The following is a 26563-nucleotide window of genomic DNA, read 5'->3' as shown; positions in this document are numbered from 1 at the left end:
TAACCCATAATGGATTTTTCCTCCAGAAATGTGTCCAATCCCCTTTTAAAGGCATCCAGGCCAGATGCCGTCACCACATCCTGCAGAAAGGAGTTCCACAGACCAACCACACGCTGAGTAAAGAAATGTTTTCTTTTGTCTGTTCTAACTCTCCCAACACTCAATTTTAGTGGATGTCCCCTGGTTCCGGTGTTATGTGAGTGTAAAGAGCATCTCCCTATCCACTCTGTCCATCCCCTGCATAATTTTGTATGTCTCAATCATGTTCCCCCTCAGGCGCCTCTTTTCTAGGCTGAAGAGGCCCAAACGCCGTAGCCTTTCCTCATAAGGAAGGTGTCCCAGCCCAGTAACCATCTTAGTTGCTCTCTTTTGCACCTTTTCCATTTCCTGCTTCTGCAATTTTTATTAACAGGGCTGCACTCTTGGTAGCTTATCCTACATAACCCAGCTTTATCTTCCCCAAACCATTTTGCTCAACCTCTATCGGCTAAAGAAGAAGAGTTGTTTTGAATGTAAAATCTTGCTAACAATTCTGTGCCCTTTGTAGTTGGTCCTAAGAAAGTGTTCACTCTTACTGTGACTTTTTGGAAAGTAGAATTGTTTTGAAGTTTTGCCCGGTAGGGGGCACCAGACGACCACCAGTGATGAAGGTTTCCTAGTAGAAGATAGGCTCTCCTCTGTGTTGAGGATCAGAGTTCACACTGCAGGTCTGCTACCGTTAGATACACAATCTTCAAAACTTTTTGGAGCCCACATCTGTGGCTGAACATGTGTGCAGTCTTCAAGACTCATTGAATTAATAGAGATCAGCTCAACTTGGAAAGCACAGTAAGAAAAGTCTCGCAACACATCCACTGGCCTTGCTGGGCCTCTGGTCTGCTTAATAAATGGGACTGTTGGTCACAGAGCCAATAATTCAGACCTGACATCACACAGGGACCTGTGTTCACAGATGTTTTCATGTGAATTATCACCCAGGTTTATTTAAAAAATCAGCATGGAGACTGGGCTCTTTAAGTTATTTTTAGCTGATTTCTATTAATTTGATGAGCCTGTAGACGTGTGTTCAGTCATAAAATGTGGGCTCCAGCATGCTTTTGTTGCATATTGAACATAATGTGTGAACTGTATGCATGCAGAGATCAGTAACTATGAATGTTGAAGGCAATGTGTGAATAGGGCCTAAGAAAATGTGCATACACAGTCCTTGAGTGGCGGGAAACCAGCTTTGCTTCTCATCTACCTTAAATGGTGGGCATAAAAGTTAAAGGGGTCCTGGACAACCTGTGTTCTTTGTCAGTGCCCAAGCTACCTGGCTGAAGGTACAGGTAAAATAAGGTCTTCAGTGGCTTAGCTGGGATCAACTGGTGTTTGGGGGCAGTAGTTTCATTAAGGAAAAGTTGGTCCCTGAGGTGGTCTACCCTGCCGCCAGGGATCCAATAAATCCTATCTAAGGAAGTCTGCATGCAAACCATGTACTCTGCCACTGATTTATAATGCCCACCCCAGCACAGCACATTAAACTGTAACTGTGATGAAAGGATACCAGAGTTTTTGACACAAGAAAAAGGGTGTTTTGCTCATTTCAGGAATGTGGGTGCGCATTGCCTTCCAGTCACTACAGAGCCAGTGAGTTTATTCCAAGTACTTTATTGGCATTTCCACCCCACCCACCACCCTTCCATCCTCTGGAGTACAAAAGCATGCAAAACCCTCCCAAAAATAGCCTCTCTATTCATGATACATATTTACAGTGCAATGGACCTTACGGCCATCACTGCGAGCAACTGTGCAGAGCTTCATGCTTTGGGTTTCCGTCCAATGTACATAACAGAGCATCGATTCATCACAGTGAACATCACAACGCGACAAAAAATACTGACACAGAAGAAGCATGGAAGTTGGGTACAAAGCCGCAAAACACGGAAAATTTACAGCGTGGAGAGGATCCCAACGGCAACTCCTCTGGTCTCAGCATTGTGCGGGTGATTTTTTAACTTTTAAAATTAAGGCACCATTACAACACCAAGAATACACAAACGGCAAAGGGTCAATGAGCAAAGTACAGTATCAATTGCTTATTCAGAACGAGGGATGCAACTTTAATATTACTCATAAAGGTCTGCTCATTTCAGTAACCTACGTTTCCTGCGCCTCATGAATAGTTTTATCACATCAGCCTGAAGTTCTGTGAGGCTCCCGTGAGCCCATGTGTGCTAAGTGTAGGACATGCAGGCTTCTCCTGTTGCAGAGATTTTCAACATCTTCCCTCTCATGGCACACTGACCTCTATGGTCTTTGTCTCCTATGATGTCATTTCCGGGAGTCTCATCCAGGTTCTACAGCTCTGATTTTAGAGCAACTGTCTGTAGTAATGATTTGTCTGTCCCACTTTGCCAGCAGAGGAAGAGGACTAAGCAATTCATTACTACAGACAGTTGCCCTGGAGCTGCAGAACCCAGAAGAGTTTCTCAGCAATTTTCAACTGCTGTGCTCCAAACTACCACAGAACACTTGCAAAATTTAGTGCTTTGCACCCCCTCTAGCTATGCCACTGCTGGAATTCCAAAATTCAGAGAGAGATTAGGAGGAGGAGAATTTCAGATATATTCTTTAAGAGCCTCACCTCAGGTGAACCAACAAATACAGACTCCATGACACATGCACAACTTGGGGAACATGTTAAAGCTAAACAGATGCAGTCTTACCTCCGGGCACAGAAACTCTTCCTCCATTGCACAGAAAGTCAGTAGGACCAGGTACAGGTTGAGCATCCCTGCTTCAAGATCCAAAACAGGTGGCTGAGATAGTGACACCTTTGCTGTCTGATGGTTCAGTGTACACACACTTTGTTTCATGCACAAAATTATTAAAAATATTGTATAAAACTACCTTCAGGCTATGTGTATAAGGTGCGCATGAAACGCAAATGAATTTTGTGTTTAAAATTGGGTCCCGTCCCCCAAATATCTCATTATGTATATGCGAATACTAAGAAATTTAAAAAAAAATAAATCCAAAATCTGAAATACTTCTGGTCCTAAGCATTTTGGAGAAGGCAGACTCAGCCTGTATAGGGTTTCTCAGATTCAGGTTCTTCTGGTGCTATCAAAACTTACATAACATAAGAACAGCCCCACTGGATCAGGCCTTAGGCCCATCTAGTCCAGCTTCCTGTATCTCACAGCGGCCCACCAAATGCCCCAGGGAGCACACCGGATAACAAGAGACCTGCAAGGCCTCCTGGGAATTGTAGTTTAAGAACATAAGAACAGCCCCACTGGATCAGGCCTTAGGCCCACCTAGTCCAGCTTCCTGTATCTCACAGCGGCCCACCAAATGCCCCAGGGAGCACACAAGACAACAAGAGACCTGCATTCTGGTGCCCTCCCTTGCATCTGGCCTTCTGACATAGCCCATTTCTAAAATCAGGAGGTTGCACATACACATCATGGCTTGTAACCCGTAATGGATTTTTCCTCCAGAAACTTGTCCAATGACTGCATACCTTGCCATCAAGTAGAAGGAGGAAAGTTTGAGGAAGGACCCGAACCGAGGGGCTGATGGACTAACTGACTAAAGGAGGAGAATAGACTTTGGAGACACCAAAAATTGGTGTGTGGCTTCCACTCCCAAGACCTTCTGAGGACCAAGTTGTTGCTGTGGTGGCTGGAGAAGCTGCTGGCAGGAGAGTGGAGGAAGGAGGACCTCTGTAGGTTGAACAGGCGAGCTACCATGGTGGTGGGGCTAGCAGTGCTGCATTGCAGAACTGAGGTAATTGCTGGGGGAACTAATTAGCTTAAAGTGGGCACAGGTTCTCTAAGCAAAGCTGGGACTGGGGATCTGGCAAAACAGAAGGAAACCTGTCTGCTGCCTGGGGGGGGGGGAGAATGCTCAAAATGGCTTGCTTGGGATAGCCTATAGAAGAACATAAGAACAGCCCCACTGGATCAGGCCTCAGGCCCATCTAGTCCAGCTTCCTGTATCTCACAACGGCCCACCAAATGCCCCAGGGAGCACACCAGATAACAAGAGACTTCATCCTGGTGCCCTCCCTTGCATCTGGCATTCTGACATAGCCCATTTCTAAAATCAGGAGGTTGCACATACACATCATGGCTTGTACCCTGTAATGGATTTTTCCTCCAGAAACTTGTCCAATGACTGCATACCTTGCCTTCATTTAAAAAAAAAAACAAAACTGGAATACAGGCAACCAGAAGGTACATTGGTGGGCAATAACCAAGCAGCCGCTAGCAGAGAACGTTGGGTTCCGTTTACGAAACAGACACATGGTTGTCGGTCAAGTTATTGGACTATTCGGACCATACACCACAAACACGAAGCACAAACAAACAGAAAAATGAGGCACGGGTCAGGGATACAACACCCAAAATGTCTTGTGATGTGAACAAATGCAGCCAGCCGGCCAGCTAAGGCAGCAGCCAACTGTTCTAAGTACCGTATCTTGCTATCCACACTGGCTGTATTGTAATTGCCCTCTTTTCTTGGCATGGTACGTGCGTGAGCGTCACATCTCTCCCACTTTTTTTTGCAAGTCACAAACTTTGGTTGATGAGTGTGGCACGGCGTGCAAGACAACATCACAATGGTAACAGCAGCAGCGATCTGAAAGAGCAGTCTATGAGGAGCTGGGGGTGGGCTTCAAGAAGTGACCTCATCCTCGTTCACGTCTGGAAGGTCAGGGTCTTTGATAGCTTCTCGGCTTCCTTGTTTTCTACATAAACCAGCCAAGGGAAAACAAAACAGATTAGGAGACTATATCAATAGCAAAACTTAACAGAAGATGGATTAGCGCAGCGGTTTCCAAACTTTTCCACACTGGGACTCACTTTTTAAAACACTGTCTTGGGACCCACCTAGCTTTAGGAGACTTTAAAAAAAAGTTTCACTTTACCAGCTGCTCAAGTCTCTGTTTTTATCCTTTTCACTATAGTGGGGAGGACACACCTTCTGATGTGTTTGAATAACTCCTGCGGAGTGAGGATTTGCCTTGAGAATTTGTCTGCGCCTAGGAGTAGCTCTGGCTTGTAGCCTTGAGCCTCAGCACCATGCTTTGAGAAACCTCCCAGTTCAGAAGCCGTACCAACAAAATGTGAAAAAGAAAGAACGGAGGAGAGGAAGGAGAAAAAGAAAACATGAACACAACCATGGAGGAGCATTGGGACTGAATAGTAAGGTGAAAGTAAGAGTAAGTATAGTAATAGTAAGGTTATAGTAAGTATAGAATAGTAAGGCAATCTTATACATTCTTTCCAGGGAGCAAGCACCACTGAACACAGTAGGATTTACTTCCAAGCAAACAAGCATAGATTAAGCTGCATATATCATGCAGAAGATTATGCTGGAATCAGTGGCATAGCTAGAGGGGGTGCAAAGCACTAGGTTTTGTAAGGAGCCTCAACCCAACGTGCAAGTGGCCCCTCTCCATGCCCTTTGGAGCCATTCTGGGTAGTGGAAGCAAAACAGAGGTCTTCTCACTGCCCAGAATGGCTCCAAAGGGAGGGGGAGGGGCTGCTTGCAGGCTACAGTGAGTCTCCCTGCAAAACCTAGTGCTTTGCACCCCCTCTAGCTATGCCACTGACCGGAATAACTCGTTTGTAGGTAGATGAGAAAGAAATGAATGGACCTATAGGATCAGAAGGACATGGATTGCTAATACACACACACACACACACAGAGCAACACAACACGGATAGGAAAAGGTACCATTCTATTGCACTTGGCAGAAATACAATACACCAAGTTACCTTAAAGATGGGTGCAAATAAACTGATGGGCTTAAGCGAAAACCGTGCCTAGAGGCAAAGGATGAAAACAAAGAAAAAGGGGAAGGGGGAAAACCTGATAATGAGATGCAATGCTTGGAATTTTGCAAAGACAAGCAAACAGAATAAAAAATGAAGTAATGAGTGAGGAGAAGGAGTGGCTGTGGAGGCCCATTCTTACCAAGAATTTGGAAGTAATAAAACTGATATGTGACATGCAAGAAGCAATCCTTCTCCATGCAACACATAACTTATGGAACTCAGTGCCACAGGATGTGGAGATGGCCACCAGTTTAGATGGCTTTCAAAAGGGAGCAGACCAACGTATGGAGGAGAAGCAGTTTATCAATGGCTATTTAGTCATGGATATTATTAATTATTATTATTATTATTATTTATATATTTACCGCTTTTCAACTAAAAGTTCACAAAGCGGTTTACAGAGAAAAATCAAATAACTAAATGGCTCCCTGTCCCAAAAGGGCTCACAATCTAAAACGATGCAAAAGAATACCAGCAGACAGCCACCAGAACAGACACTGCTGGGGTGAGGTGGGCCAGTTACTCTCCCCTTGCTAAAAAAAGAGAAGCACCCACTTGAAAAAGTGCCTCTTACCCAATTAGCAGGGGTATATTACATGGAACCTCCATGTTTTGGAGTGGCAATGTGTCACTGACTCTCACGCGATGACCCTTCTAGCTTTGCCCATGGACTTCGTGGGATGCTGGACTAGGTGGGCCCCTTTGGTTTGATCCAGCAAGGCTCTTCTTATGTTGTTACCCATTATCACTTGGAGTAACACCTTCATGTTCAGGAACAGTCTACCTCTGAAAACAAGATACTGGGGAAATATAACAGGAGAGTGCTACTGCCTTCATGTCCCCCCTTGTGGGCTTCCCTGAAACACCTGATTAGTGATGGAAACAGCATGCTCTACTAGAAAGGCCTTTGATTGGATTCAGCAGGGCTCTTGCATTCTTGTGAAAGACCATCCTGCAAAGCTGGACTATCCACTCTACTGCCAATCATCTCAGCTGGGCATGGCTGAGAATCTAATAAACTAAACTGCGAGAAAATGAAAATTCAGAGAGGAACCTCTTCCTAGTCAGGTGCCCTTCAGAAAGTATGACTTGCTCGACTATTTCCATCATCTTAAAAATGACCAAAATCGTTTTCCAGAAATAATATTTGGCATTGAGGGGTTGCAAAGCAAACCCAGCTACCCCAAAAGCTTAATACAGGAAGGGAAACCATGAATACTGTCAGGCTCAGGACTGCTGTGCAATTCCAGAAAGAGAGGCAAAAACATAAAAAATTTTTGAAAAAAAAAAAATCCAATTATTTTTTCAAGCTGCCTAATTAAACAAATTGATTGCAAAATTGCTTTCCTTAATTTTCTTCTCATGGAACATGAAAGTCATTATCCTCCCTGCGATTGGAAAGGAAGGTAACATTACAATTGCTAATTTGCCGTGCTTCAAAGCAAAGCCACAGGGAGGTGGGGGGAAGGGGGATATCAGAGCTGCGGAAATCTATTAAATAACTTTTAGTGTTTTTTTAACATTGGTGTTGCTAGAGTCGCAGGGGACATGCCTTTCTACTTATTAAGACTTCAAGCTTTTCCCACTGGTTTTGAGTATTCCAGCAACTCGCAAAATGGCACTGCCCAAGAACATGATTTCCTTGACGTTTGATCCACCAACCCCTCAACCCTCAGTCATCTGAAGTCCTGCTTTTATCGGACTCCATCTGTTCTTCTTTGCTGCCTGTGATGCCTGGAAAATCCTCCCAGAGCCCCACAGAACCTCTGCTCTCAAACAGAATTCCTGGTTTCCTCAGACGCCTGGAGCGTCCTCCGCAAACATCTCTGCAATGTCACCTCTGTCTCTCTTTCTCCTGAGTTCTGCTTTCTGAAAGTCCTAGCCCTCAGATGGTAGACTGGCAGTGAAATACACATGTAGGTTTATTGTTATTTTAGTTACTGAAACTATGAGTGTAGTGGGCCCTCCTTATCCATGGGCTATGGATTTGAGTATCCATGAATAGATATCAAGCCCATGGCTGGAGGGCCTCAGAAGGCTTCCCGGATGCAATGAGAAGGCACTTCTTGTTCTCACTGGGCAATTCTGGAGCTGTACTGAGGTGCAGGGAGGCCTCACGCAGACTACCTGCACCTCAGTACAGCTCCATAAGCAAACAGGATGTGCATAGAGGAGGCCTTCTGAGGAGAGTGGGAGGCCGCACACAACTTCTAGCGGGCCGGGTGTGGCCCCCAGGTAAGTTATTTCGGTACTATGCCTGGCCCCTCTGTGGATTCAATTATCCATGAAATTTGGTATCTGTGGGGGTCCTGGAACAAATCCCCTGTGGACACCTAGGATCCACTGAAATGCCTTTTCCAGCATCTCAACTGAAGTTTGGTAGGGCCCCGGGGGGTGGAGAACTCATTGTCTGGTGCACCATCTCTGGCCCTTTGTTGTGGCACACAGTGTGGGTGCCAGCACAACTGGACTTTGACCAGTGGAACTCCTGGCTATTCAGTTCTCTACTCGTTCTGCACCACCTGTGCACAGAACATCTTTCTCTCTCCTTCCGTTACGCAGAACAGCCAGGTGTGAATTGCATGAGCTGCCCTTACAGAAGAGCTATCGGAGGTACCTACATTAATAAGTCCCCTGGAGCCGACATAGACCGTTCCTCTCGCCTGGCCTGGGCCTCAAACGGGTTGCCGAAAGAACGCTTCCTCAACATGGCTTTCACCAGAATCTTTGGAAAAAGAACGAGAAGGGCAGAGAAATGAATAAGGGTACGTATTGTTAAAATATGTCTATGCCACAAAAAAAGTTCACAAAACAGGTTGCATAGCAAAATAAATGAAAATAAGTTTCTCTGTCTCAAGGGGAAATAACTTTTTTTTTTTAAAAGAGAGAGACACCAGCAAAGAACCAGTGGGAAAGTCACTATCCTGATAGGGACAGGCAGATAGGGACAGTCGTTGTCCCCCTGCCCTGATAAATATAAGAGAATCATACCCAGTGGCATAGCTAGAGGGGGTGCAAAGCCCTAAGTTTTGCAGGGAGCCTCACCGCAGCATGCAAGAGCCTCTCCCCCTTCCCTTCAGAGCCAGGCATAAGCCTCTGTTTTGCTCCCACCTGTGACGGAAATCCGCTCCCACCCCTTTATGGCCGGGTAATCTTTTTATTACCCTCAGGGTGAGCAAGTGGCCATAAACCCTTATGGTCACTGGGCACCCGCAGATCTCTCCAAGACCGATTGCCAAATAGCTCCTAAACCACAGAGCTTCCACTCCTGATAGCCAGGATAAATTTGGGGAACCCTCCCCTTGAGTCGTACTCCAGCTGACACCCTCTTGGACTCAGCTTCATAAAAAGGAGTAGACTCCCATACAGGGTCTCCAGGGTCCACCCCGGCCACACTGGATTGCCTCCCACAACCAGTCCCTGTGCTCCCTTCCAATCCCAATAATCCAGTCAGTTGTAATAAGTAGGATTTATTGCATAAAGGCTTAAAGCAGGGTTATACAGACAGCACTACATAGTCTAAAATTTAAGAATTTAGGCAAAGAGTATAGCATTACAACACAACACTCAGTCTAAAAACAATAACAACTACCTCCTAACTCTAACTATCACTCACCAAAGTCTTAGCATTCCAAAATTCTGATCTAGCCCATCTTGCTGCAGTCAAGTTGGGTTCACTCCTGCCAGAGCGGTCCCGGATCTCAGGCCCCCTCAGCCAGAGACAAAATCAGCCAGCATAAGCGTCCCTCCCTCACCTTTATAGGTCTCCTGACCCATCCACCAATCAAGACTCGGTGCCGGCCGAACATTCTAGGGGTGAACGTGCCACCAGCCTCCTTACTCATGGTGGAATCCCCCCTCCCATCCCGAGACACTCACAGCTGAACCCTGTTGTAATCAAACTGGCCTTGGAGCCCACTTGGTAGCTTGGTACAATATCAGAGGCCCTGTGAAGCAACCTCCTCCACAGTTCTCCCAGGTTTGGTATGCACTAATTAATGTTGAATACAGCTGGGGTCTGACACTGGGGCCTACCAACATGGCTACAAGCAGATCTTTCCTTATTCAGATATTACCTGGTCCTTGATTTCCCTTTTTTGTCACACCACCATCTGGAAAGGCTCCAGAGGGGAGGGACCCCTTGCATGCTGTGGTGAGGCTCCTTGCAAAACTTAGTGCTTTGCACCTCTAGTTTCGCCACTGACCATACTTACGGTGCTTCTGAACCCAGACAATATAGACAAATAATAGTCAATGTTATAAAAATTTAGAGGAAGGTAAGAAAATTAATACGTATTCTTTGAAGGAATACCGGCATACTTTTTAAAAAATCAAATATCAGAACAGGATTAAGGCTGCAATCCTATACACACATTCCTGGGAGTAAGCCCCATTCAACACAATGGAGCTTACATCTGACATGCAAAGGATTGTGTTGTAAATCACCTAAAAATATGTGTGTAGGGAGGAGCTCTGTATTTACCACTTTGAGGTGGTATATTCCAAAGTGACTCTGGACAAAAAGCAGCTGAATGGCCCGTTAGCCCAGCATCTGTTTGGTGCACAACTGAGCCCTTTCTGAGCTCTAGAAAGGAAACCCCTGCAGCAGACCACCCTGACCCATTTGCAATACGTACCACTGCAGGCAAACTGGGGATCATCTTGACCGAGTTCTTCACCTCCTCTTCGGTGACCTCCACTACTGTGCAATGATCATCCTCTAAAGGCAGGGGGTCCTCTCCAAACTTGGTCACCCAAGGGTGCACCTATGTGGGAAACACAGAGGGCAAAATTCTAAGCATGAGCCAACCCTTGAGGACCTCATCCATATTCAGGTACTTTCTACAGTCAGATCCAAGTTGGGCCACCTAACTCAGCACCGCCCGCACGGACTGGCAGCAGCTCTCCAGGGTTGCAGACTCAGGGAACTTTCCCAGACCTAACCTGAGATGCCAAAAATCGCACCTGGGACCTTCTGTGTTCAGAGCTGTTCCACCAACCAACAGTCTTCCCTTTGAGAGCCACTTTACCTTGATTTCAGGGACCGTTATCCTGGTCTCAGGGTTTTTATCCAGCATCCTCAGAATCAGATCCCTGACTTCCTCGCTGACGCAGGGCCTGGTGGAAAGAAACACAAATTGTTTGATATCATGACAAAAACAGATCCTTTTTGGTGGTGGCACCTCTCTCAGGGAATCCCTTAGAGCCACAACAGGAGGGAGAGGCTGAAAGCTGCAGCCTAGTCAGCCATGCAGGAGGTGTCATGCTCAGTCCCTGGCAGCATCACCAGGCTGCACCAGGAAGGCCTCTCTCTGCCAGAGACCCTAGAGAGTTTCCCCCGGCCAGCAGAAACATCACTGAACTAGAGAGACCAAGGCTGTAGGTCTCTTGTTATCTGGTGTGCTCCCTGGGGCATTTGGTGGGCTGCTGCGAGATACAGGAAGCTGGACTAGATGGGCCTGTGGCCTGATCTAGTGGGGCTGTTCTTATGTTCTTAAACTACAATTCCCAGGAGGCCTTGCAGGTCTCTTGTTATCTGGTGTGCTCCCTGGGGCATATGGTGGGCCGCTGTGAGATCCAGGAAGCTGGACTAGATGGGCCTATGGCCTGATCCAGTGGGGCTGTTCTTATGTTCTTAACTACAATTCCCAGGAAGCCTTGCAGGTCTCTTGTTATCTGGCGTGCTCCCTGGGGCATTTGGTGGGCTGCTGTGAGATACAGGAAGCTGGACTAGATGGGCCTGTGGCCTGATCTAGTGGGGCTGTTCTTATGTTCTTAAACTACAATTCCCAGGAGGCCTTGCAGGTCTCTTGTTATCTGGTGTGTTCCCTGGGGCATATGGTGGGCCGCTGTGAGATCCAGGAAGCTGGACTAGATGGGCCTATGGCCTGATCCAGTGGGGCTGTTCTTATGTTCTTAAACTACAATTCCCAGGAAGCCTTGCAGGTCTCTTGTTATCTGGTGTGCTCCCTGGTGCATTTGGTGGGCCGCTGTGAGATCCAGGAAGCTGGACTAGATGGGCCTATGGCCTGATCCAGCGGGGCTGTTCTTATGTTCTTAACTACAATTCCCAGGAAGCCTTGCAGGTCTCTTGTTATCTGGTGTGCTCCCTGGTGCATTTGGTGGGCCGCTGTGAGATCCAGGAAGCTGGACTAGATGGGCCTATGGCCTGATCCAGTGGGGCTGTTCTTATGTTCTTATGTAAGGCAGCTTCGTGTGCAGTTTGGAAGGCCAGTGGCAAGACCATGGCCCCCCTCGCCTCAGCAGTCACCCAAATCTGCCTGCTTCTGTCATCAGCCCAGAGAAATTCATCAGATCCATGTGATTTTGAAGGGATCCATTTTTTAACCCTGCCAGGCTTCCCAAAAATAAGAATGGTTTCTTGTTTTCACAGGAGCTGAAATGCTGTCAACGTCACTTCTGCTTTTGTAAACTGTTCTGTGACATTTTTATGTCTTATTATGATTGTACTCTAAGCTCCTTTGAGGATCCTTGTAGCTGAAAAGCAGCTCATAAATTGAAACATTCACAAAAAATCAGTCTGGTTGTTAATCCTCGACATTTGCAGGGAGGGTCTGGTTGCTGGAGCCATTCAATGACAATCATTACCACCACCTTTCTCTTATCACTGAGTCCTTTTAAGGCCTGCTATTAGAATATCCTGTCACTTAGAAACATCCTTTAAGCGAGAGGGTCTTCCCTGAAGGGGCTTCTGAAATATGGAACCCTCTGCTTCATGACATGGCAACCAGTCCCTCTGCCTTCCAAAAGTTGTTCAGGACTTGGTACATCCTTACATTACATTGATTATATCCCGTCCCCCCTTCTCTTCATATTGGGGTTCAATTTTTATGGCTGCATTTTGCATTGCTGTTTTCATTTCTTACACTCCTTTAAGTCACCAGGTTGATGCTGAAAATTTTGTGAATCGCTTGAGCTGCCTCTGAGCAAAACAGGCAAGACAGAAATTCTATAAGTGTCCTCAAACTTTTTAGCATGTTTTAAAATGACACTCTATCAGGACCCACCTAGCTTTACAAGACTTTTAAAAAAAGGTGATCTTGAAAGAAATAGTATTTTTATTTATTTACAGGTAACTTTTTATTTATTTATTTGCTTATTTTAAAAAAAACTTGATCCATTTCTCATCACAAGGCAGCCCTAATGAATAGCCTCAAGGCTTGAGGGGCTTAGGCTGCAAACCTATTCACACTTACCTAGGAATAAGCCCCACTGACTATAATGGGACTCACTACTGAGTAGACAGGCATAGGATTGGGCTCTTAGTGATGTGACCCAAGTTTCACCTACCCCCACTAACTGTCACTGATGGCAAAAAAAATACCAGAAAAAAAGACGCACAAGCATTTATCCCCCTGTATTTGCACAAGCTCGCAAACAGCAGGAGCTCAGCACCTTGAAATTGGAAGAGTTCAGCTCTTTGCAGGGCAATTAGCAGCTGTCTTGCAAACGGCAGGAGCTTGGCTCTTTGCAGGGCAGTTAGCAGCTGATTTTTGAATAGCCCAAGGGCTTGAGGCAATTAATTAACCTTTCCATCACCCATGTTTTCACTGGTGGCTCTGCAGGACCCACCAGAAATCAGGTCCCGACTCACCAAGTGGGTCCTGACCCACAGTTTGAGAAACACTGCCCTAAAAGAAGAAATAAACAGTACAGGAAACAGGCACCAAGACTTGAAAACCCAAGAAATGATCCATTAAAATAAAACCAAATGGTATGCGTCGCGTTGAGGCTTTTGGAGCATAAAACCAAACCGTTTCTGACCTTTGCACTCAAAGAGGGGAAAAAGAGAAGCAATCGTGCAGACTGATGTTTTGTGGCTGACTTATTTTCCTTTCACGCTCGGAGAAATAAAAGCACAAGATTTGGTGACCTTGCGGTAAGCAGAAGCTCATACGCCTCTCATAGTCATGGCAGAATCTGTTCAATCCGTTCCAATTTAAGCCAGCTTTTCTCCGCCACTCCACCGGCTCTCTGACTTGCTCTACCGAATTAATGGGCTTAGTTTAAACATCAACACACCGCCATCCACTCTGCCTCTCCACACACACTAATGAGCAGAGAGGCCTTTTTAGATGGAGAGAGCAGGTCGCTGGGGTGTCAAAATGAGTCAAGGAAAGAGAGTTATTGCCGGAGGAAAGATGGGGAGGAAGGAAAAGGTTCGTCTGCGCAACCCAGTTTGCCCATTAAATGTTAATCTCTCACTGAGGAGGCAGATGGGAACAGTCACTCATAGGCTGACTAATAAACCCAAGTAAACGGAGGATTGGAGAAGGTGGGCAAAATGCCCAGGGATCTGGGCTGCCAAAGAAACTTCAGTTTTTCTTTCTGAAGGACGAAAAGAACTTCTCAGGCCATGTCCACCCACAAGAATGGCACCAGGAGCCTGCCAAATGTAAAGGAAGAGGAAAACGAAGCAGAAGAGGAAGTGGAGAGGAGAAGAAGGCAGAGGGGCTAGAGCAACGGAGACGCTCTAGCCTACCACTCTCCTCTCCACATCTCTTCCTCGACTCTGTTCCCCAATGCCTTTTCAAGAGATGGGAGGGGGAGTTGCAATGGTGGCTGATGTCCCACCATAATGGGGGGGGGAGAGGCATTTGGAACATCAAGGTGCCGTACAAGGGGAGGGCAAAGAGTTTAGCACATTGCTTCAAGTGGTGGATGGTTTGGGGTAAAGCCTGGCTTTTATTCCAATCCATTGTCATTCTGTGGGTTCCACTCCCCCCCTCCCCGTGTTCACTGCTCTGGAATTCTGGCTTAGCAAAGAGGATGTCAAAATTCAATTCTGGAATTGGACCATGTATAGTTTCCTCAGCTTACAGTTCTTACCGTTTATTTGAATCTTTTCCTAGCTCTGCTACTGATGCAAACACGCGCGTGGATAAAAAGCACATGCCCCCAACTCAATCCTGATGGAAGCCTGAGTGCACCCATTTCCTCTTTGTTCAGCCTTTTGCTAAGGCACACGGGCAATCAATGAAACCCCACTGAAAAAGAACCCTGGCTCAACTGTAGCATTTGCAGTTGTAGCACTGAGATCGCATTTTTGTGTGTTTTATCAATGCACACGGGCACAGACTGTACAAGAGTTAATGTGGTGGAGGAAGAAACAAGTGACCTGAAAGCGGCATCAAGCTGCTCTTCGTAGAGAGACTGCTGCAGTTTGACTTTGGAAATAGAGTTGGGGGTAGCTGAACTGGAAGCAGCCTTGCAGAGCAGGGGGTTTCCAAGTGGGTGCTGTTGCTCTCTAGGGGTCTGCAGGACCAGCAGAGGGGCTGCCTGTTTGAGGAGTTTGCTGGCTTCCAATGTGCTCTGCTTGCGTATTTGTAAGGCATCAAATACTATAAAGAGAAAAGAGTCTGTTCTCCCTCCACCCTTCTCCCTTTGTTGTCTCCCTTGTGTTTGTTTTTAGATTGGAAGCTTCTCAGGGCAGGGACTTGTCCTCTGCTATGAAGTGCCATGTACATGGAGAGTGTATCATGATTTTATTGTTATTATTAAAAGAAGATGAAGAAAAAACCAAGCGCCTCTCTTACTACAAGGAAATCAAACCTACAAGGAGCAAACCCTGGAACTTCTCAGCATTCAGGGAAGCGTTGGGGGGCGAACCCTTCTAGTAACTGCGTTCCTTGTGTTGTCCTTGGGGGGGGGGGACACACTTTGTGCAAAGTGAAACCTTGCCCTGCTGATCAGTTGTTGTGTTCTTTCATTTTCCTTTCTGTATCTTCAACATTGTAAAGATCCCACTTATAGGCAGAAAGTGAAGAAGAAAAAAATAGCCGCAAAACCCTCAGTGTATAGAATTAGTTATTAGATTGTAACACAGATAAGAAAGAATGGAGAACTTCCAGAACTTCCACGTCTCTTTGCCTGGGAGCACTTCTTCTTCATTAAGTCCCCCCCCCCACTCCCTTCCAAGCAGTAGATAGGATACCATCTTTACCATTCAATTAGAAATGAACGATTAATTAATGCAAGTAGGTCTGAAATTCTGTGCCTTGGTGCAGAGCCAAGTGGGAGGAATAATGGCTTTGGCATCTACTCCAGTCCACGGTTTGGTAGTGCTGGTGAATAAAGCGGTCACCAAATGGTGGGGGATATTAACCTTCTCAAAATGGCACAGGGAAGGGAAGGGGATGTAGCACAGGCTTTGGAGGTGGAAGGCACCAGGTTCAATCCCTGCGCAGTGACCAATCATAGAGCAGTGGCAGTGAAGCAGGACTGTCACTTGTCCGCTCTCTGATTCCTGGGCACCATGAGGATCAGCTGACACATGCTTCCCAAAGCACAGGGGAGCAAGCTTCTTCAAGGACCTTTGCAGCAGTGGCATAATTAGAGGGGGTGCAAAGCACTACGTTTTGCAGGAACCCTCATCGTGGGGGCAAACGGTCCCTCCACCTCCCCTTCAGAGCCATTCCGGGAAGTGGGAGCAAATCAGAGGTGAATGCCCATTGAATGGGCATTGACTGGAAAGTCTCCCAGCCACTTGTAGCATGACCATAGTCCACAGGTGACATCTGTTGTCCAACTAGTCTGCTGTAACTGTAAAAGTAGCCTTGAAAAGCAAAACACCAGGCCCCTTTGGCTGTCATTGGCTTAGCTGCTCTGATGTCACAACAGGCAGTCTTAACAGCATGCTAAAAAGAACTTGGGCAATAGAAAATTGTTGCCTGCCCTGAACCTTCACAATGGGGTGTCATGAATTTGTACAGTTAAGGCCTAGGTTAGTATGCGAAGCCTGGACCAAACTAAGTCAGTAACGGAGAAGTCGCTAGCAGTTCCTAGCTGCAAGAACGTGAGTAAACAAACAAAAAGATTGTTGTCTCCCCTCTGCTGGCCAGAAAGGACAGACAACAAGAATTACAACCCATTGGAATGTTTAACACCTCAGTAGACTGAGGGGCACCAGAATGGAATGCAGCTGTGGGGTAAGAGTTGGGAGGGGTAAGAACTAGGAGGGCTGGCAACCAGACCCACCACGAGAAGGTTCTGTCCTCAAAAGTTTCTGATTGGACAGTCTAAATAAGTATGAAGTCACCTCAGCACTATTAGCATAAGAAGTATAATAATGGGTGCCCCAAGGGGTGTGGCCGGTTCTTCTTGAACAGCGTTTTTGGGTGCAACATCCTGCACGCGATGAGCTCCATTGTCCACCATGGGCACCTGGCCTCACAGGTAGCCTAGAGCTAAAAGATCTACAAGCGTAACCGACCCAGGTGAGAGATGGGGACTAAGAGAGATAGCCAGCTAGCTTTATTATTTTATTGCTGATATGTTTCCTAGATGTTTATGCCTCTAGCATTTGCTGCCTTATGTAACCTTATGTACTTAATAAACTAAAACATCTTTTACTAAGCTGTTTCATTGTCTGTTGGGGACAAAGGTTCAGAATCCTGCCTAGCCATTCAGCAAGCTACCAAGTGCTCATTGAGGTCTAGTAACTTGAGGACTGAAGCTTTAATTGGAGAAAGCGCTCAGTGCCTGCAAGGGATAGAGTTAATCCTAGAGGGTCTCAGTGTCCCTGGACTGAGGCACTGGCACATACAGGGTGGTGGCAGTACTACTGGACAGGGGGCCTTGAGGGCTTTAGGGTTCGAGAACCAAGAACTCTGAGTACCCAAACCCCCCTAAGTTTGCGACACGGGGCAGGCTACCTGTTTGAAGGAATAAGTGCACCTGTTTCTGCTTTGGAGTCACAAATGCATTGCTTTGTTCAACAGCTTTATAAAGGTTACTTACTCTTCTGGGAAATCCACCGGCTTGTTCTTGATCTTGTTGTGAAGAGCCAGGATAAACTCATCAATGAAAGGACACTGCAAAACAAACCAGGACTTAATCTTCCTGGGCCCTTTATTGGCAAAGTCAACTAATGTCAGAAGGGCCTGTTTACACTAAGAGTAAAAAGTGGTGCAACTACCATGGTCTTCCTCCAGGCTAGGTCATCCCTGCAGAGAAATTCCAAAAGTCTCTTCATACCCAGTGCTTTTCAGCTGTTTACCTAAGATTTTAAGAACCACCCATTTGCAAATGAGTCTGCCTGAGCCTTATGCAGAAGCCCTGCTGAGTGACCTACTGCTGTTAGAAGCATGGCAGGCAAGGATAAGAGACAGGGCCTTTTCCACGGTGGCACCTAATTCATCAGACCCCTTTAGATGGGCTCTTAAGAAGAATACTTAGCATTTTCAAAGCACTTCATATGAATTGTTGGGATGTTATCCTTAGAAAAGCCCTGCAAGGTAAGTATTATTGTCTCCATTTTGCAGCAACTGTTACCCTGCACATGCCCGATCTCGTCTGATCTCGGAAGCTAAGCAGGGTCAGGCCTGGTTAGTACTTGGATGGGAAACCGCCTGGGAATACCGGGTGCTGTAGGCTTATACCACAGTCTTTCGAGACTGAAGGTTGCCAACCATTTTTGCAGAAGGAGAAAGTAAGAGTGCCTTCCCTACAAGAATTCTGCTTCATAGCAGAAGCAGGATTCAAACCAAGAAAATTCTACTCACAGCTTGGCCACTTAACCGCTGTGCTCCACCAGCTCTCAACATTGAAGACCAATCTGTTTCAGCCGGCTTTTGATTATCGGTGGCCGTTGTGTTTTTGTGTATAAGCATGTTGCCACAATAGCAACTGTGTACATTTTAACTCAGATAACTTATGGCCTTAGATGTTACATTTTGTGGTGTGTTTGTAAATGAAGCTGTTAGTCCCTTTGATTATGTCTACATTTTTTAAAAAAGAGAATAGAGTGTGTACATATGAGGCACACATGAACTTTTATCATTCTTCCCTGGTTGTGGTTACTTCTAACGCTGTGACACACTGATCTCTGTGTGCTGCAAAAGCACAGCTCCTAAGGGGCAGATCCTGGTACCAATTCTGGTTCTCTGTTTCGGCAGCAAGCCTAGCACACTGAGCTCTGTCAAGGGTGCCCTCTGGGTTGCAGTACCAGCTTGCCTGAACTCCACAGTCAGGTGACTTCCAAAGGCCAATTCCTGCCCACCAGGCCCTATAAAGTTTGATCCTCGGGGCTTGCTCTGCAGTTCAGTCAAGTCTCCTCTGGTGTGAGCATGCTGCCTAAGCCCTTGGTGCCTTTTCCCTGCTTATCACCTTGACTCTGTATCTCTGGTTGCCATTAGCTGAGTGGCTGCCTCTGGTCCTTGTTTGCACCTCTGGAAATTGACCCCTGCCTGCTTCGGGTCACACATCTGCCTCTGGTGTATGGGACCAACACCCAACACCACATCCCAGAACCCAATAGCCTGGATTGTGACTTTTGCCAAACCCCTTCTTCTCACATACATCCTTTTCCATTTTCCAGAAAACTTACCTTTCCATATAAAAAGCAATACAGTGTGATGCCCATGGCCCAGACATCAAGAGCCTGAAAGGAAATAAACATGTTGCATTTATCAGATGTATTTTAAATATGGGGGAGGTGTGCATATATTGGTGTTCATTGCACCAGGCATGAATGCTGTTCCCTTCTGCCTGAACCCACCCCAGCACCCTGTCCATTCATGTGAACAATGGAAATGAGGCCCTGTAATCAGAGGGAGAGTCTTCCCCTATCCCCGTCTTTACCTCTCTGATTTCAAAAGCAGGAACCACAACACACAGAAGAGTCTCTTACCTTCCCGCTGAAGCTCTTCCCAGAATCAGAAATCGCTTCGGGGGCCATGAAGGCTGGCGTCCCAGCGCTGCTGGACAGCTGGGCGTCATTCCCCTCGAACTGGTTGCTCACTCCGAAATCTGCAATTTTGACATGTCCGTCGTCCCCCAAGAGCAAGTTGGAAGGCTTGATGTCACGGTGGATGATCTTCTGGTAATGCACTGCAAAACCAAACAAAGAGAACACACTCTTCAAAGATTGCCAGAGGAATGCTGTATTCATGAATCAATGCACCTCTTGCAGATTGATCCCAGGACTACTAATTCTGAGATATGTCAGTCTGTCTCCAATTATATAAAGTTACACCCCAACCTCAAGACATTGTTGAGTATACCTAATTAGCAACTATACCCTCAACCTCCTTCTCACCCTACACCAATTTTTCCTTCTTCATACCCTTCAAGCACATAACTACACATTATCTTACAACAACCCTATAGGATCAGTGAGTATTATCATTCCCATTTTGCAGATAGGGAAGACTGAGGCTTACTATTGTAATGATTAATGTATTCCTTCTGCATCAGTGTAACACCCAGTGCTGTACAGAGTTACAAAGGCAACATGTTCAGAACTCTGTTCCCAGATTTACAATCTACAACAGACAGTGGGAAATCAGTCAAGGGAAGGGTGGGAAAAACATTGACAAGAGAACCTGCTTTTTAGTGAGTCTTGGTCCATGTAGCTCAATTTTTTCTGCTCTGAGTGGCAGCAGCTCTTGAGGGTTTCAAAGGGGGGGCTCCTTCCCAGTTCTACTTGGAAAAGCCAAGGATCTTCTGCATGTGAAGCGGCCACTCTGCCACTGAGCTCTGGTCCTTCCTCTAATACAGGGTTGCCCAAACTCCGGCCCTGGGGTCACTTGCGGCCCTTGAGGCCTCTCAATGCGGCCCTCAGGGAGCCCGCAATCTTCAATGAGCCTCTGGCCCTCCGGAGATTTGTTCAAGCCCACACTGCCCCAGCGCAACTGATCTCAGCATGAGGGTGACTGTTTGACCTCTCACGTTAGCTGTGGGATGAGGGCTCCCTCCACTGCTTGTTGTTTCATGTCTGTGATGCAGTAGTGGCAGCAAAGGAAAGGCCAGCCTTGCTTTGTGCAAGGCCTTTTATAGGCCTTGCGCTATTGCAAGACCTTCATTCATTCCTAGAAGTTCATCTTTAATATATTCATTTATGTAAACGTATGTAAATTTATTCAAATTTTAAATGTAAATTAATTCTTCCCCCCTGGCCCCCGACACAGTGTCAGAGAAATGATGTGGCCCTCCTGCCAAAAACTTTGGACACCCCTGCTCTAATAGGCAAGTGGCATGACACACAGTTAAAGCTAAATTACAGTTGGGAATGCAGGTTAAGAGGACAAGGACAAGGTCACATGGAAAAGGTGGGTTTTGAGGAGGGATTTGAAGGAAGTCAGAGAGGAGGCGTTGCAGAGGTGATCTGGGAGGGCTGGGCCATAAGTCACGCAGCATCAGTCCCCCTAGATAGCATTCCAGCTACAAAACACTGGACTCCCGAATCCATCCGGTTTAGGCCATCTAAACCCATCCTTGTCTTCCATCTGACGCAAAAGTGTTTTAGCTGCAGGCCGTGACGTCGACAGACACAAAGAGGCCCGAAGCCAAGTTTTTCTGCACATCTGTTTTCTTGCAGCAGAAACTTCAGCACAGGGATGTGACCTGCATCTCCAATCCACCCAGCTGCTGCTGCAGTAGCGGGTCTGCAATCTGGTGCATGGACAACGACGGGGGTGGGGGGAGGAGAGAGGGAGGCTCCATGCATGCCAGCTGCAGGAAGGCTGGGTAATAGGACTGCATTAGGAGAGGCATCCGCAGCAGTAAATGACTAACTCTGCTGGACCACCTTTAGGTCGGCTAGAATTATTTCATTTGCAATTATTTAAAAGGATTTAGGCAACCGAGCTCTCAAATATTTTCAAACAATGTCAGGCATGGGAAGACTTTATGTAATCAGAACGAATTGTTGTGCCAATTCCCAAACCAGCATTTAGCAATAAAATTAACTTTAGAAAAAGGAACAATTGAAATTTCACCCACATTAGGTAAGGTTTCCATCAGCGCAAATATTAGCTGAAGAGTTTTTTCTCTTTGATTCAGATCCTGAATCATCAGGGTCAGGCAACAGAGTTGTAAAACAGAAGGAAAGCAAAGGTGACAGAGAAAACCCACGTCTGTTTTTCAGTCTTATGCAGCATCCAATTGCCCACAGATGCCCTGGGAAGCTCAAAAGCAGGGCAGGAAGGCAAGAGACCTCCCTGCCATTTGCCTCCAGCACTTGCAGACAATATACACTGTCAGTATATATATTGACAGTATATAGACACGATATATAGACAATTCCAAAACACACTGCCTCTGTATAGGAAGGTTCCATTCCTAACTATCTTCGCTAATATGGACATAACAAAAGTCCAAGAGAACAGACCAAAGGGTCCATCTAGTCCATCACTGGGCTTCCCACAGTGACATACTAGGTGACTCTGGGAAGCCCTCAAGCAAGGCATGAAGGCAAAAACCTGCTCCCACCATTGCTCACCAGCAACTGTTAATAAGAAGTAGACTGCTCCTGGACAAGGAGGTTCCATTTGGCCATCATGACTATGAGAATCGACCCTCAGCTGCCTTGAGCAGGGCCAATGGAGCAACCATGGAGCAACCTGAAATGGCCACATTGAGTCACACGTTGGAGAAGGGCAATGTGGCCAACCCAGGCCTGTTGGTCTGCACTGTCTCCAAATCTACCACTCCTGTGGGGCTCTGGGACTGCTGGGGGAAGGAGGGGGAAGGAAAAAAAAACTCCTGATCACCTCTCCCTACCCACATGGTGCTTGCAAAATATTGTGAGTAGAGAGAGGTGAACTGGTGGCTGCATGTATTGCCTTCCCTTCCCTTAACAGGAGCATGGCGTGCAGACTCATTCCTGCGCATCGCACCAGGTTCAAATGGAGGGTTTCCTGCAAGCACCAAACCAAAAGTGGTATGGAAGAAGGAAACTTCACATCACACTCCTGTGATGTGAAGGGAAGGAGATGGGGATGCCTCTCTCCCCCTCTCTTTCCACAGGGGCACATGCTTGCTTGCTTTTCCTCCCCACAGATAAGGAAAACCAGTGGTTGGGCAGGTAGACAGGCCAGCGAATGAGCTCTCTCCACTCACTCATCTGCTCTCCTGAGCTCCTGCTCATTCATGGGGCCTGAGCACAAAGATAGGGGTGGCCAAACTTTGAAGGGGGATCAGGCAGTGGGGAGGCACAGGCGGTGGGGAGGCCACCCCTGGCTGTGGGCACTAAAGAAAGGCAGGATTCAGGTTCTAAGAAATAAACAAGCCATAATCAGACAAATTACTGCTGGCAATAAAAACTCCCACAGCCTCTCCCAAATCCCAAGAGAGACGTGGAATTGCAAGCCTTCTTAGGCAGGAACCTCCAGAGCTTAGGGGCCACTGCACTGAGGCCTTGCTTCTAGCAGCTAACACCCCCCAAGGGCTGATGACCTGGACCACTGGGCAGGGGTCTACCCTCTACTCAGGCCTATTCAAGCATCGCAGTCAGGATTCACGCTGGCCAGTTTCCCAGTCCACAGGGACCAAGCCCAGGATGAGTCATGGAGTCTGGCAGGAGCTGATTTAAACACTGCTGCAAAAGGGCTTCCTTAACAAATGGGTTGTCGGGTTGGTCTTGGCAGGAAATCATTATGCTCCATGAAGCAGAGATCAGTTCCATGCTCAGACACGTTCTGTGTACCAAAAATGCTTCCTAGACACCGCTGCTGTCAAGGGGGAAAAAATCAGCACAATATTGTATTGCGATGAAAAGGAAACCCTGAGTGATTATTGGAACAAGGTTTCTCTTTTCTCTGTTGCCATTTCTCATTCCCTGTACTCCAGGGAGGAGCTCCCATGCTGGAGAGAGGAAAGTGCCCCTGAGTTTTCTGTCTCTGCCTTGAAATTAGCTGCCTGAGAAACACACAAACACACACAGACTGAGAGGGAGAGAGAGAGAGAGAGAACCATGCAGGGGAAGGCAGAAAAATATCCCAACTTGAAAACACATCTAGCGCATCATGCTGTCTGCTGATGCTGTGGCTTTGCCAAATTATATTTGATTAGCAGAGGTGCCTGCCATCCTTCAAGGACAAAGAGCACTCCATAAAGTACCAGCCCAGAGACACACTTAACTTTCAGCTTTGCATCACAGCACTCAGAGCACAGAACGGATTTAACACCCTCTCAAAAGCAAATTGCAAGAGGAGCCAAAAAAGTCATTGCAGTGTGCATTTGAAAAGAAAGGAAGGAAGATGCTGGTACTGAATTTGTCCTCCATTTCTGAGTGCCAGCAGCTGGTCAAAACCTGGGTGAGGACAGCATGTGGGAATGCTCATTGTGGCGTGCAAAACTCTGCACACAAAGCAAAGCAAGATTGCAGGGAGAAACAAGATGGGACATGGAAGTTCCCCCTTAATCAACCTAATCTTAGCTTTACGTGCTTGGGGAGAATCCGCAGCTCAATGGTAGAGCCCCAGCTTTGCATGCAGAAGGTCCCTAGCAGGTTCAAGCCCTGCCAGAAAACCCTGGAGAGTTGCTACCAGTCAGTGTAGCCAGTCCTGAGCTGGAGTGACCAAGGGCCTGAGTTTGTTTCTAGTAAGATAGGATTACAGCCCAATGGCACAATGGGCTGAATAAAATAAATAACACCATTTTCAAACATTAAGGCAACTTCCTACGTACTTACAGGTTGTGAAGCTAAACTCTTCAAGTTAAATAGGCAGGCTGTGGGGCTGAGACCCCCCAATTTTTGCTTATTTCAGCTTGCTGCTCTTCTTTAACCTTGAGTTCAGCATATGGAAAAAAGGGTGCCGGAGTATCACAGTAAGGTTGGACTGCGAATCGATATCAATACCTGTTATCCACAGAATTTGTCACCTCCCTGCAGTTTGAGCCACATTCCCTTCCTCTTTCCAAACCCTCTGGATCCATCGACAAATGAAAAAGGCTCCCCGGAGGAAGCCGCAAAGCTCATCTCCACATTAACCGCTGCAGGGGTTTTCCCAGATGCAATCAATAAAGGCGTTAACAATTTGTTGCCAAAAAAGAAAGCAGCAAGAGGGGGAAGGAACCAAGATGGATTTTCTTTACCCTTGTCCAGTGGTGGGATTCAACCGGTTCGCCCCGGTTCTATGGAACCCCTACTTAATCAAGGTCTTGGTTCTGAGAACCGTTTGCTGGCAGGGAGCTCTGACGCCTCCTGCGACTGCTCTGAGAATGTAGGAGAGGGCGCGATCCCTGACGAGGGCAAGAGGAGCAGTTCAGCTGCCTGCCCCGCGCCTCTCCTCCCCAGTGGAGCTAGCCAGCTCAGCTCTCCCAGTGGGTCAGGGGCGCGGGTGGGACGAAGAGGAGGGCGCTGGAGCTACTTCCGCCCAAAGAGCCCCCCCGCCCGAGGGCGAGCCCCCCCCGCCGTGCGTCCCCTCCCGCCCATGCAGCCTCGCTAAAGAGGGCAAGAGGAGCAGTCCAGCTGCCCGCCCCGCGCCTCTCCTCCCCAGCGGAGCTAGCTGGCTCAGCTCTCCCGGTGGGTCGGGGCATGGGTGGGACGAAGAGGAGGGCGCTGGAGCTGCTCCCACCCAAAGAGCCCCCGCCACCTCTGAGGGCGAGCCCCCCCGCCCCGCGACCCCTCCTGCCCGAGCCTGCCTGCCTGACCCTTGTGGAGCCCTGACCCCCCAAGCACCCCTGACCCCCTTCCCATGTGCAGCCCTGACCCACAAGCAGCCCTGACCCTCTTCCCACAAGCAGCCCTTAGCTTCTCATACTCTTCTCTGAGGCTTCGATCTTATCCACACTCTCCTGAGAGTAAGCCCCATTGAACACAATGGAACTTACCTCTGGGTAGGCACTGAGCACAATCCTAACCAGGTCTACTCAGAAGTAACTCCTATTTTGTTCAATGGGGCTTACTCCCAGGAAAGTGTGGATAGGATTGAAGCCTCAGTGATGTAGATGAGATGCTTCCTTCTTTGCCTTCTGCTTGACAGTGGCTGCAATCCTAACCACACTTTCCTGGGAGTAAGCCCCATTGAACAAAATAGGAGTTACTTCTGAGTAGACCTGGTTAGGATTGTGCTAAGTGCCTACCCAGAAGTAAGTTCCATTGTGTTCAATGGGGAAAGTTTGCCACACTTTCCTGGGAGTAAGCCCCATTGAATACAGTGGGACTTACCTCTGAGTAGACACTGTCAGTCAGAAGTCGAAGAAGGAAGCATCTCAGGCTGTGATCCATTGAACACAATGGGGCTTACTTCTGAGTAGACATGCCTAGCATTGCCTTGTCAGTCCGGAGTAGAATGAAACGCAGCCCCGGGACCTCCAAGGGGCACCTCCTCCTTCCAGCTCCAGACTGCAGAAGTTTTTGGAGCTCCCCCTCCACCTTTGATCCAGACAAGAGGGTCAGTCTCCCAGTGTCTCACCCCACCAGTGGCTCTCCCCAGAAGAGTTTTTGCCCCTAAGGGACATCAGCCCCCTCCATCTCTCACACAGGAAGGGACTGAAGATCACTTACGTCTCCCCACACACTTCTCCAGCTTGGATGGGCTCGGAGGGCTAGAGGTGCCCAGTGAGAGGAGCCAAGGGAAGACTTGCCTTCCCCTGTGAAGTGCAGATGCAGCTCCGCAGCTGCACGCCTCCTGCTGCTGCCTCTCCTGCCTCTGCTGCCACTCTGTCACCCCCTTTGCCACTTTCACCTGGAACCGCAGCAGATGGGTTGCCGACCCCTGGACTAAGCTAATTACTGGGCTGGGGCCCCTTCCTTATGAGGAAAGCCCAGGCATTTGGGCCTCTTCAGCCTAGAAAAGAGGCGCCTGAGGGGGGACATGATTGAGACATACAAAATTATGCAGGGGATGGACAGAGTGGATAGAGAGATGCTCTTTACACTCGCACAAAACACCAGAACCAGGGGACATCCACTAAAATTGAGTGTTGGGAGGGTTAGGACAGACAAAAGAAAATATTTCTTTACTCAGCGTGTGGTTGGTCTG

General features: G+C 47.4%; 1 protein-coding gene and 1 pseudogene across 1 annotated transcript in view; one reads left to right on the top strand and one right to left on the bottom strand.

Annotated features, from left to right (window-relative positions):
- Nucleotides 1-1678: 1678 nt before the first annotated feature.
- The window catches only part of CAMKK1 (calcium/calmodulin dependent protein kinase kinase 1), a 49016-nt gene continuing 24131 nt past the window's right edge, over nt 1679-26563 (bottom strand). Inside the window, exons 9-15 of the mRNA XM_066635921.1 lie at nt 19483-19682; nt 19180-19233; nt 17592-17665; nt 10862-10949; nt 10469-10597; nt 8453-8556; nt 1679-4738 (exon numbers count right to left, since the gene is read on the bottom strand). Of these exons, the coding sequence (XP_066492018.1) occupies nt 4666-4738; nt 8453-8556; nt 10469-10597; nt 10862-10949; nt 17592-17665; nt 19180-19233; nt 19483-19682 (722 nt within the window). The 3' untranslated portion in view covers nt 1679-4665. The remainder of the gene's footprint in view (nt 4739-8452; nt 8557-10468; nt 10598-10861; nt 10950-17591; nt 17666-19179; nt 19234-19482; nt 19683-26563) is intronic.
- LOC136659612 (5S ribosomal RNA) lies at nt 18108-18227 on the top strand (annotated as a pseudogene).

This window comes from Tiliqua scincoides, chromosome 8 (assembly GCF_035046505.1).
Source record: "Tiliqua scincoides isolate rTilSci1 chromosome 8, rTilSci1.hap2, whole genome shotgun sequence".
NCBI classification, from domain to species: domain Eukaryota; kingdom Metazoa; phylum Chordata; class Lepidosauria; order Squamata; family Scincidae; genus Tiliqua; species Tiliqua scincoides.
The sequence above is the reverse complement of the archived record's forward strand: the minus strand, read 5'-3'. Positions and strand labels throughout refer to the sequence as shown.